Source organism: Neovison vison, chromosome 14 (genome assembly GCF_020171115.1).
Source record: "Neovison vison isolate M4711 chromosome 14, ASM_NN_V1, whole genome shotgun sequence".
In the NCBI taxonomy this organism is placed as follows: Eukaryota; Metazoa; Chordata; class Mammalia; order Carnivora; family Mustelidae; genus Neogale; species Neogale vison.
Window position 1 is genome coordinate 16,606,839 of NC_058104.1, and position 13,090 is coordinate 16,619,928.

Below are 13,090 nucleotides of genomic sequence, written 5' to 3' on the forward strand. Positions count from 1 at the left end.
TTGTTCCTCATTTATTTTATTGCTGCCTTCCTTTCTGTTCAGTTGATTTGTTGCTTTTTTTTTTTTTTTTTTTAAGATTTTACTTATTTACTAGAGAGACCGAGATCACAAGCAGGCAGAGAGGCAGGCAGAGAGAGGAGGAAGCAGGCTCCCCGCTGAGCAGAGAGCCCGATGCAGGGCTCGATCCCAGGACCCTGAGATCATGACCTGAGCTGAAGGCAGAGGCTTTAACCCACGGAGCCACCCAGGCGCCCCTGATTTGTTGCTTTTGTGACATATACTAATTTTACTTGTGGTTATCAAGGTGATTCTAGATAACATCTTCAAGTTGTCAGAATCTACTTTCGTTGATACAAACTTAAATTGCAAACAAAAATGTGCTTTTACAGATCTGTCTCCATCCCTGCACACTTACGTTACTGTTGCCACAAAGATATCTTTGTCCAATGAGTACATTTAAACACAGGCTTATGATGACCTTTTATGCTTTCTCTCTCAAATCCCATAAAAGAATAAAAAATAAAATTATAAACCTAAGTTGCAACACTGGTTTTTATCCTTGCCCTTGTATTTACCTTTGCTGGAGATCCGTAGAGCTTTCTATGACTCTGAGTCACGTTTCAGTGTCCTTTCATTTTAACCTGGAGTTCTCTCCTTAGCAGTTCTTGGAGGTCAGGTCTAGTGGTTATAACTGCTTCAGCTTTTGTTTATCCAGGAAAGTCTTAATTTCTCCCTCATTATTTTTTTAGTTATAACCATTTTTAAGTGTACCATTCATTAGTGTTAACTATATCCACATTATTGCACAACCGATTTTGAGAACTCTTTTCATTTTGCAAAACTGAAATTCTAAACTCATTATGCAACAGTAACCCCTTATCCCCTTCCCTCAGTCCTCGACAACTATCATTCTACTCTGTCTTTATGAATTTGGCTATATTCTGGGTATCTCATATAAGTAGAACCATCGAATATTTGGGTTTTTTTGTGACTGGTTTGCTTCACTCAGCATAATAGCCTCAAGGTTCACCCATGTTGTAGCATGTGTTACATTTTCCTTCCTTTTTAAGGCTGAATAATATTTCATTGTGGGGATATTTTGCTTGTCTGCTAATCTGTCAGTGGACATTTGGTTTGCTTCCATAATAACTGGGGTATTGTGAATAATGCGACTGAACATGGGCATACAAATGTATCTTTGAGAGCTTGCTTTCAGTTCTTTGAGTATAAAACCATGCTGTATCATATGGTGATTCTGTTTAATTTTTTGAGGATGTGTCATACTGTTTTCTTTTTGCTACACCATTTTACATCCCCATCAACAGTGTACAAGGGTTCCAATTTCTCCACACTTATTACTTTCTGTTTTGTTTGGTTTTGTTTTATAGCAACCATCCTTTAAAAAAAAAAGATTTTATTTATTCGACAGAGAAAAACAATGTGAGAGGGAACACAAGCAGGGAGAGTGGGAAAGGGAGCAGCAGGCTTCCCACTGAGCAGAGAGCCCAATGCGGGGCTTGATCCCAGGACCCTGGAATCACGACCCAAGCCAAAGGCAGATGTTTAAAGGCCAAGCCACCCAGGAACCCCTACAGCAACCATCCTAATGGCCGTGGGGTGGTTTTCTCTTATTTTTGAAGGACAGTATTGTGTGGTGTAAAATTTGTAGTTGGAAGTTTTCTTTCATACTTTAAATACATCATCTTACTCCCTTATAGACTCCAAGGTTTCTCCTGAGAAATTGATAATCTTATTGAGGATCCCTTGGATGTGACAAGCCACCTTTCTCTTGCTGCTTTCCATTCCATCTTTGTCTTTCTATTATTTGATTATAATGTACGTTGCTATGGATCTCTTGAAGTTTATCCTACTTGGAGTTTAAATTTTCAATTTTTAGATTCATGTCTTTCTTCAGATTTGGGTAGTTTTGGCTATTATTTCTTCAGATAATCTCTTCCTCTTTGTCTCTTCTTCTGGTACTCCCATATAAATATTATTGTCCTCTTGATTATATTCCATAAGGCCCTTAAGATGTTTATTTCCTTCATTCTTTTTGCTCCTCAAAGTAATTTCTAAAGTACTACCTTTAAGTCTGCGGATTTGTCTGCCTGCTCAAATCTGTTGTTGAACCCTCAGTGAAATTTTCAATTAAATTATCCTTTCTCAGCTTCAAAATTTGTTTGGGCCCTTTTTATTTCTATCTCTTTGTTACTGTTCTCATTTTGATTGTTTTCCTAACTTCCTTTAGTGTTTTGTCATTTTCCTTTAACTCTTTGAGCAAATTTCATAGTTACTTTGAAGTCCTTATTTAGTAAGTCTGATGCTCGCATTTCCTCAGTGAAGTATCCTACCACTTCATTTTCTTTTTTTGAATGGGCCGGGTTATCCTTCTTGTGATTTTTTTGGTTGAAAATTGGGCAGGTGAAAACCAGCCACTTCTTCCCGTCTTTGCAGAGTGGGTCTGTGCCAGTTTATTCTTTACTAATTAGATTAGATTCTTTACTAATTAGATATGTTCTGAGCTTTGGGATGAAAGGAGAAAGCTAAGTCTTCAGGTGTTTTGGCATGCATCTCACCTAGGTGTGCACAATTTCCCCCTATACACACTGCCCTTATGTCTTAATTTCCCAATTTCACTCCAATTTCTCCTTGGGGCCTTAGATGGTCTATTGTATGTCTCCACCCACAATGTCCTGCCCTAGGTCTATCTGTGTCATAATCTCTCTATAGATTTTATGAGTAGTTTCTGCCACTTTATGCTGCATTTCCTCTGGAGACCTCCAATTATGGGAAAAATAAACGAGTCCTTCAGGCAGTCCCCAGACAAGTTAGAACAGTACAAATAAGGTTTGCTCTGCTCCCTTTAGTTTGAGGTGGAGGAGGGTATTGGAAAACGGGCTGCTGCTTCCTCCAAATCAAGACTGCCCAGAAGTGGAGGGACAAGGATAAGCAAAACTTTCATGAATTTTCCTACCATTTTGAATGTAGCTTTTTCTTAACTGGACAGTCACTTGGTTACTGTAGACTTCTGACTGTTTTTCAGAGCTCCCTCAAGCTCAATTTATTATTTTCTTAAAAGATTTTTATCTGAGAGAGAGAGAGCACATAGGGAGGAGGAGAAGCAGACTTCTTGCTGAGCAGGGAGCCCAATGCAGGCCTTGATCCCATAATCCCAACATCATGGCCTGAGCTGAAGACACTTAACCTACGGAGCCACCCAGGCACTCCCACCAAGCTCATTTTAGGTTGCTTTTGTTTTCAATGTCTCTGCTGGAGAACAGGAGCTTAGAGCTTCTTAGTCCTCTGTTTTGTTGATGTCACTATGGAATTTTTATTCTCAATGCCATAGGAAGACCTCCAGCTTTTGAGCTGAGGATATAATATAAAGAAAAAGTACTTTAGAATATTACGTACAGGCAGGTACACAGTGGGTGAGAGCGTGAACAGTGGAGGCAGCAACTAACCTGTCTTATTTTGCAGGCTCTGTGTCTCCTGAGGCTTGACTTTGTGGCCCAGTATACAGCACTAATCTTGGTATATACTGTGTCCTCAACGAGCCTTTGTTGAACTAGATACCCAAAATTACAGCAGTTGTGACTGAGTACAGAGTCCTTAAGGCAGCCTCAATAGTGTGTGGTAGGTCAGGCAGTCCAAACTAAACACACTCCATGAGACTTTTGTATCATGCTAGTGGGTAGAATCTCAAAGAGAGTCGGGCATGCCAACTCTTGAAGCATTTATGGAAACCACCAGATGTCCTGCAGAAAAGCCACAGGGAGAACCTCATGAGGAAGGTTACTGGTGGATAGGGAACCCTCTTCTCCCTACTCTAGAACCATCTAAACAAAGGATCAGCAAATCAGAGCCTGTTGCCCGATTTTGTGGTTTTACTGGAACGGAGTCACACTCATCTATTCATAAATTGTCCATAGCTGCTCTCCCGTTGTAACATCAGATTACTGTCCCGTTGTGACAGTAATCTTACGAGCTGCAAAGCCTAAAGTATGATCTGGTCCTTACTGACCCCTGCTCTAGGTAATACAGCGAGTCTACGTGGGCTGGAAGGCTGCTGTAGATGACCATATCTCATAAGGGCCCAAGATGATGGATAACTAAGAAGTCCACAGAACCTGACGAAACTTAGTAGTCCTCTTCTTCTCAGGGACAGAAGGCTTGGAAGGACACAGGTTTCAACAAATGGTACTAGGACACATGGATATCCACATGCAAAAAAGTGAAGTTGGACCCCTTCTTCATACTATATACAACAATTAACTCAAAACAGACTGAAGACCTAAATGTATAAAATATTTAGAAGTTACAGAGGAGTAATTATTTATGATCTTGATTTGGGCAACAGAATCTCAGATATGATACCAAAGCCAGAAGGAACCATAGGGAAAAAAGGTATGTTGGACTTCATTAAAATTAAAAACTTACATGCTTCAAAGACATCATCAATAAAGTGGGGAAAAAAACCACCAAAAAAAAGGGAGAGAAAAATTATATGTCTGCTAAGGGTTTAGCATCCAGCATACATAAAGAAATCTTGCGATTCAACAGTAGAGACAAACAACTCAATTAAAAATGGGCAAAGGAGAAGAACAAGGAGACTGAACTACATGACTTCAAGACTCAGTACGAAGCCACAGGAATCGAGACCGCGAGCTACTGGTGAAGGAGCACACGGAACAACGGGACAGAACAGAGCCCAGAACCACCTGTACAAAGAGACGCAACTGAGCTTTGACAAAGGATCAAAAGCAATCAGACGGACAAAGGACAGTCTTCTCAGCAAAGGGTGTTGGAACAACTGGATACTCACACATCAGAAGAACAGGCAGATGTAGACCTTACATTTTTTGCAAAAAATCACTCAAAATTAACCAGACCTAAATGTGAAATACGAAACTATAAAGTTCCAAAAGGTAACACAGGAGGAAATCTAGGTGACCTCATGATGATAATCTAGCTTCACGGTGACTTTTTAGGTACAACATCAAAACTATGATCCATGAAAGAAAAAAATGGACAGGCTAGACTTCATTAAAATCAAAAACTTCTGTTCTGTAAAAGACTGTACAAGAATAAAAAGACAAATCGTGGACTAGCAGAAAATATTTGCAAAACACCTATTTGATAAAGGCCTAGTATTCAGAATATATTTTAAAAACCACTTAAGTCTTAACAACAAGAACAACAAAACCACCTAATTAGAAAATGGCAAGAGAGGCACCTGGGTGGCTCAGTGGGTTAAGCCTCAGCTCAGGTCATGGTCCCAGGGTCCTGGGATCGAGTCCTGCATCGGGCTCTCTGCTCAGCAGGGAGCCCACTTCCTCCTCTCTCTCTCTGCCTGCCTCTCTGCCTACTTCTGATCTGTCTGTCAAATAAATAAAATATTAAAAAAAAAAAGAAAATGGCAAGAGATCTGGATACTCACTAATAAAGATACACAGATGGCAAATAATATGGATATCTTATGTCTTTAGGGAATTTCAATGAAAACAACATGATACCACAACATCCTACCTATTAGGATGGCCAAAACCCGAAACACTGATACCACCAAATTCTAGTGAGGACACAGAACGAAAGGAATTCTGATTCTCTGCTGCTGAACGGCACAGTCATTGTGTAATGTGGGTTACCAGTTTCCTACAAAACTAAACAAACCCTTACCCCATGACCCAGCTGTTATACTCCTTGGTATTTTCCAAAATGAACTGAAAGCTTCTGCTCACACAGATGTGCATACACATGTTTACAGTGGCCTTTTTTGATAATTACCCAAATCTGGAAGAAATTAAGAGGACCTTCAATAGCCGAATGGATAAACAAACAGGTATACCCAGATATTCGAATACTAAATACTACTCAATACTAAAAAGAGATGAGCTATCATGCCATGGAATCATATGGAGTAACCTTTTTTCAGAAGATTTTATTTTTTTATTTGTCAGAGACAGAGATCGAGCACAGACAGGGGGAGCAGCAGGAAGGAGAACCAGGCTCCCCGATGAGCAGGGAGCCCGATGCGGGGCTCGATCCCAAGACCCTGGGATCATGACCTGAGCCAAAGGCAGATGCTAAACCAACTGAGCCACCCAGGCACCCCCAAATGGAGTCATCTTAAATGCATATTGCTACGTGAAAAATCCAACCTGCAGAGACCACATACTGTACAATTCCAGCTGTATGACACTCTGAGAAAGGCAAAGCTGGGGAGACAGTAAAAATATCAGTGATTGAAAAAGATTTGGAGGAAGGGAGGGAATGAAAGGTGGAGCACAGGGTGTTTTCGGGGCATTGAAAATATTCTGATGATACTATAATGGCTGAGTACATGTATTTGCCAAAACCCCCATTCTATCTATGCATTACTGCACTTTCTAATGGACAACAGAGTGAACCCTAATATAAACTATGAACTTTTTTTTTTTTTAATTTGACAGAGAGAGATCACAAGTAGACAGAGAGGCAGGCAGAGAGAGAGGTAGAAGGAAGCAGGCTCCCTGCTGAGCAAAGAGCCCGATGCGGGGCTCGATCCCAGGACCCTGAGATCATGACCTGAGCCGAAGGCAGCGGCCTAACCCACTGAGCCACCCAGGCACCCCTAAACTATGAACTTTAAGTAGTAAAAATTTATCAACACTGGCTCATCAAATGTAACGAGTATACCACACTAATGCATGATGTGAATAACAGGGGACCCTTTGGAGGGGGCAAGGGCCTGCATAGGAATTCCCTGTACTTTCTGTTCAATTTCTCTGTAAACCTCCTTGAAAAAAAAAAAAAAAATTTTTTTTTTTTTTTGTTAAGTGCAAAGGATTTCAACAAACATTTCTTCAAAGAACATATAAAAGTGGCCAGTAAGGACACAAAGAGATGCTCAGCTTTAACAGCCATTAGGGAATTATAAATGAAAACCACAAAGAGAGAGCACTTCACAACCACGGGGATGGCTGTAACCAACAACAGGGACAGTAACGAGACAGACGGGACTCCGCCACGCCCTGCCGGTGGAAACACGGTCCAGTGCGCGTGCTGCGGAAAACAGCCTGGCAGTTCATCAAATAGTTAAACAGAGTCATCACATAACCCACCAATTCCACTTTTTTTTTTTTAAGATTTTTAATTTCTTCATGTAACAGAGAGATCACAAATAGGCAGAGAGGCAAGCAGAGAGAGAGGAGGAAGCAGACTCCCTGCTGTGCAGAGAGCCCGATGTGGGGCTCGATCCCAGGACCCCAAGATCATGACCTGAGCCGAAGGCAGAGGATTAACCCACTGAGCCACCCAGGCGCCCCCACCAATTCCACTTTTAAGTATATGCAAGAGAAAGGAGAACACAAGTCACCAAAGTTTTCTACAGGAATATTCACCGCAGCTGGAGTAGAAACAACCTGAATGTCCAGCAACTGAGGAATCAACAATGGTACGTCCGTGCAATGAGCTACTGTTAAGCCATAAAAAGCAACGACATAGCTGCACCATGAAAATACGCTAACCCAAAGAAGTCAGATGCTAGACACCATATACTGTAGGACTCGATTTGTGTGAAATGACCCAGACAGGCAACACATCCAGGAGAAAGCAGGTCAGTGGCTGCCAGAGGCCGCGGGGGAAACGATGAAGAGTGACGGCTGTTCTGGAATTGGGGGCGATGGTGGTGCAACCCTGTGATCTAGTCAAAACCACAGAATGGTATAATCTTAAAAATAAGTAAAAGTATCTCTAAGCAGTTTTACTTCCTCTTAACCCATTTGTTCATTGTGTAATTAAACAAGATTTATGATTATTTTCAGAGTCTGTGATCTGTTTTATTGTTTACTGAGCAATGATCCATTTACACAAGTCGGTGTTAAATTAGTTTCCGGGGAGAAAATGATTTAGCAAAGGCTTTCTGGAGCACTGATTTACTTATTTCTCACTAGGGGGTAAACTTTTGAGCTGGTGCACAATTTAGGGAAATGGTACCCATTATTTTATGAACAAACCCTGAATAAATGGGAAGTCCTCTGAGGTGGCAGTAGGTCATACTGTAACTTTTTTAAAAAGATTTTATTTATTTATTTGACACAGAGAGATCACAGTAGGCAGAGAGGCAGGCAGAGAGAGAGGGAAGTAGGCTCCCCACTGAGCAGAGAGCCCGATGTGGGGCTTGATCCCAGGGCCCCCAAGATCATGACCTGAGCCAAAGGCAGAGGCCCAACCCACTGAGCCACCCAGGCACCCCCATATTGTCACTTTTTTAAAAAAAGATTTTATTTATTTAGAGAGTGTGCGTGGGAGGGCGAGGGGCAGAAGGAGAGAAGAATCTCAGGCCGACCCCCCACTAAGCATGGAGCCCGATGTGGGGCTTCATCCCACAACCCTGTTATCATGATCTGAGTCAAAATCCAGAGTCTGACACTTAATCAACTGAACCACCCAGGTGCCCTCATGCTCTAACTCTTAAGCAAAAGGGGGCAAGGGAAATATTTGGGTAAACCTCTCACTGGGAGTCAATTTTTTAAGAGTTCAGCTGTATTATCTTCTTGATAGATAACTGAAAAATCTTCCTGTGTCAAAAACTAGGGCTTTCCCCTTCAAAAAAAAAAAAAAGCAAACTGAGATTCTAGGAAAGCCTGGAATAACAAAGGGAGACTGGTCGACCTAAAAATACATCTAGCTACAGTGACTGAGCCCTGCACTGGCAACAGTTCTCAAAACTCTGCCTTCCTCACATGCCTGACCCAGATCCCCTCAGAGCTGCCCCTCCTAGGCTGACCAGACGCTGGGAGTGAGCCTCTGTACGGAGACATAATTCAACTGTTAAGAACACATTCCGTAACGTGCACAAAGGCCAAGGACAACAAACACACGGATGTGCTTTCTTCTTTTTAAAGAATACAACAGTCATAGGGTCAGAAACGAAAACCACACAGAAGGATATAAAATGCAAAGATTCCCAGGCTCCCCCACTCTCCTTCCCAGATGTGATACTGATTACATTTCCTGTGCAAATTATCTTATTTCTGAAATGTTATTAATATGGCAGGAATATTACACAGAATATATTTCCTCTAAGTCTTCCAGAGCCTGCCTGCCTTCATCAGAAATGGAGGTTAAGGGCGCCTGGGTGGCTCAGTGGGTTAAGCCGCTGCCTTCGGCTCAGATCGTGATCTCAGGGTCCTGGGATCGAGTCCCGCATCGGGCTCTCTGCTCAGCAGGGAGCCTGCTTCCTCCTCTCTCTCTCTGCCTGCCTCTCTGCCTACCTGTGATCTCTCTCTGTCGAATGAATAAATAAAATCTTAAAAAAAAAAAAAAAAAAGAAATGGAGGTTAAATTCAGGTCCCAAGTATTGAAACTTGAAATTTTCTTGCAATCTAAAACAGATTTCAGACCTAAATAGATTCAATTTCTTTTTTTAATAAAAAACTTACACATTTTACCTTTTAAGTCAGATTTTATTTCTATTCATGGCAAAACAAACTCTTCAAATATTTATAAAAATACCAAAAGTTGGCAGTCACTTGGAAACAATTTATTATTAACTAGATTAATCCATTAAATGCACTGAATACACTCAAGGTTAAAATGAAACAGTGACACAGATCCGATGCCTTGACAAATAAATCAACAATTCCTGGTAAAACTCCCAATACCAAAGAGAAGTTTAAAAACTGCCCTTCGAATTCTAGTTTTGTGCCTGTGAACAGGTCTCAGCTGATCCTCAGTGATAAGGTTAACAGCCACATCACTGTGACTGGCAGGGTTGGGGGTGGTTGAAATAATCTTGTAATTACAAGGGCGTGGGAAGTAACCCGATTAATAGCACCAAAAAATATGTAATCTCACAATAAAAGGAGCACTGATTTGAAAAATTAATGTCTGTGGGCATTTTCTTCTCCAAATGGGGGGCAGAGCAAATGTGGGCAATTACTGTTCAGCAATATTCCCGGGACCTAAGGCCACCACCCGTCTGGGGCTACTGAACTCTCCAGACCTCGGTATCTGCAAGCTCCTCACATGGTCCTTCTCCCCGGACCCGGAACTGGAGCGCTGAGGCCACTGCCACCGCCAACACACTCCAGTTCTCATTGCCAGGCTGAAGTCCTTCATATCCGGTCCCTGTCTGTGCCCGTTCTAAAGACGCAAACAACCCACCCCGGGGCAAGCGCAGCCCACCTGGCCTCCGGGGGTGGGCAGGAGACGCACACGGGCCGAAGGGCAGCCGGCGATGGACTTCTGTCGCCGCTGTCCGCGGCCTGCTGTGCGGCTCGTCCGCTGGAACGGGCAGTGCCCTAACGCTGCAGACTAAGTAGTGAGCTGGTGAACAAGAGCCCTGCCAGGCCTCTCTTCTCTCATCCTTGCTGTTCTCGAGGAAGAGCTTCCTCTCCGGTGAGCCAAGTCCAGCGGCTCATTCCAGCCTACGGCAACGACATGCGGCTCCGGGAGTGTCCGGTCATCTGCCCGGATTCTCCCCGCTCGACGCCCCCACAACGGCACTCAGCACCCTGCTCGGGAAGCGCGGAGAGCAGCAGACGACATGACAAGGACACGGCCCATCACGGGCGACACAAGCAGTCCTCCTGCTGCGCACGGGGCCTGCCCACGACTACGGCAAAGGCCACAGAAGAAACATTTTTACCACAGGGGGTTGCACGGTCATCGTCCTGTCTTCGTCCGCCTCCCTTCAGCTCTCTGCCCTGACAGCCCCGTCTGTCTTCACCACGCTGCGTCTCCCGGAGGCACGAGGACCTCTTCTAAGCTTGTTTTTGTGGTTTCTGCAGCCAACTGTGAAACCAGGCCTGCTGGGACGGAGAGTGAAACCCCGAGCAATCCTCTGGGTGCCCAGGCACCGGCTGCTGACTTCTCAGGGTCTTGAGGCGGCCAGGCCGGCCGTGCCCCCCCTACGCGGCGTCCTCGTCATCCCCCATCGCGTCGTCCGGGTTCCTCTTCGGCTCGGACTCTGGCCCCGCGGGCAGAATGCTGGTCACGGTGTGGAGAAGCGCCTCGATCTGCTCCTCCGTGAGCCGCTCTTCGCTCTCCTCCACCATCTGCAGAAGGAGACCTCGGGGGGTTACAGTCGAGCCGCACAGGCTGAGTCCGGCCCTGCCCTCCCCACCCACGCTGTTCCCGGTCCGCTGGCCTCCGGCGTGCCGAGCTTGGGGCCTGGCTCCCGAGGGGGGCTCTCGGTCCTCTCCGTCCTGGCGGGAGGGAGGCAGAAGCCGACTCCAATTCCCAAGCCACGGCTCAAAATGGGTCGAGGCAAAAAGCATTGCAGGTCAGCACTATTCCTCAAAGAAACAGAAAACTCTACCAGTCCTACATCCACCCACGTGCACACGAGCGTCTGTTGTATGTGCCACGGAAACTCACCTCTGGCGAGCGAAATGGCCCTTTACACACTTCTGTATTTCACAAGCACAGATGGAACTCAGGAATCCCACCAGCAACTCACCTGCCGGTGGCCCACCGTGTGCCAGAGGCTCCTCTACTTCTCCACATCCCCACCTCCAGCACCGGCAGCTCTTCCGGGAGCTCGCGTGCCTGACCGCACACGGCACTTCCCGTCTGGTACTTCTCTCAACCCTCGCAACAAGCCCGGCCCAGGAGAGGATGGGAATCCCAAGCCAGGCCTGCCCAACACTTAACACCTACGATCAACCTAACACACACCATGTGGCCCTGGTGCTCTCCTGGGAACGTGGAGCAGGAGTCTGACCAGTGACGGCTGGGGAATGACCCCCGCTGTCTCACTAAATTAGGTCCACTTAGAGCCCAGCTTGACACGTCCTGGAAATCTACACACGAACGACCCACAATTATGAGCCAGTTTTCTCAGCCTCACCTCTAGTTCTCCATATATTAACGAATACAAACACAGTCAACAATGTTTTTAAGAGGAACACACCGGCAGGCAAAGCACTAACCCATGTTCCCTCAGGGGCACAAGTCATCTACCACAAACGGCTAGACGTGGCCAGGGTCCTATTCTGCGCCATTTCCCAAAGCAACTCTGAAATCTGCCAACGAAGACCAAGAGGAATTCCACGAAGAAATCCTAGCAGATTTAAGTAAAACAAATGACAAGCTAGGCTTACAACCCTGAAAAAGGATTTCAGTCTATCTCACTTCAGACGACAGCAGAGAAGCTGATCAGATCAGGTAATGTGTCCAAGATCACATCACAAACTCCTGGCAAACCACTGGTCTCTTCAAGTTTCTACAACCAGAGAACAATCCTGAGTTTTCGAGGGTGGGAGATCCTGAGTGAACCAACGGGGCTGCGGTCACATAAAATGACCATTTCCTAAAGATTCAAAGGCTCCATAAAATGTAAGCTCTATTGAACAAGAAATGATCCTCAAAAATCCATTTTTAAACCAGATATGTAAAATTAGGGTGTGTAAAAGGAAGTAATCTAACACAGACTGTCTCCAAAATATGAAGGAGTTGGAAAGGGGTACATCTGATTTGATTATTTAATCTTAAGAAAAGATGGTCTCCACCAAGAGAGGAATGTCTCCAAATTCGTGAACTGGCACATGCATTTGGTTCACAACTGCTCCCCAGCTCGGGGGAAGCGGGCAGGGAGGTCCAGACGGCTCTGGGACGCTGACAACCAGCAGTACTCGTGCGGGGGCTTTCCCGCAGTCACCACCCAGCACGCGGCCGTCCACAGATGCATAAGCGCAGGCTCAGCATTATGAAGAAAACCCGACTTGGGCCTCACAGCAAGTAGTGCAAGGTCTTGGGACTTTGGATTCCAGCTCTTTCTAGAGTACGATGCCTCTGTTCTTTCCTCCCTCAGAGATGCAGACTGGAGTCCACTGGTTTGAAAGAATTTAGTTATAGGACTTCTGAGAAGCCTTCATTTTTAGAAAACCAAATAGAGAAGACTTGACCAGGCCACCTTCCTGCATCCCTGTCTCTGGTCTGGCAGATGCAGCGATGGTCACACCTCAGCTAATGTGTTCCCGGTGAGTGCGCCGAGGAACAGAAGCTTTCATCAGCACACACTCCTCGGGTCACCAACTTTTCACACTAAGATTCCCAGTCACAGCAAGAAAACCCAAACCTCATTAAGCAAAATGAAACACAC

General features: G+C 44.8%; 1 protein-coding gene across 2 annotated transcripts in view; it reads right to left on the bottom strand.

The window, feature by feature from the left end:
• Nucleotides 1-9,504: 9,504 nt before the first annotated feature.
• The window catches only part of LOC122895280 (CGRP receptor component), a 43,222-nt gene continuing 39,636 nt past the window's right edge, over nt 9,505-13,090 (bottom strand). For both annotated transcript variants that reach the window (XM_044232569.1, XM_044232568.1), the window contains one exon: nt 9,505-11,042. In XM_044232569.1, the coding sequence (XP_044088504.1) occupies nt 10,896-11,042 (147 nt within the window). In that variant the 3' untranslated portion in view covers nt 9,505-10,895. The remainder of the gene's footprint in view (nt 11,043-13,090) is intronic.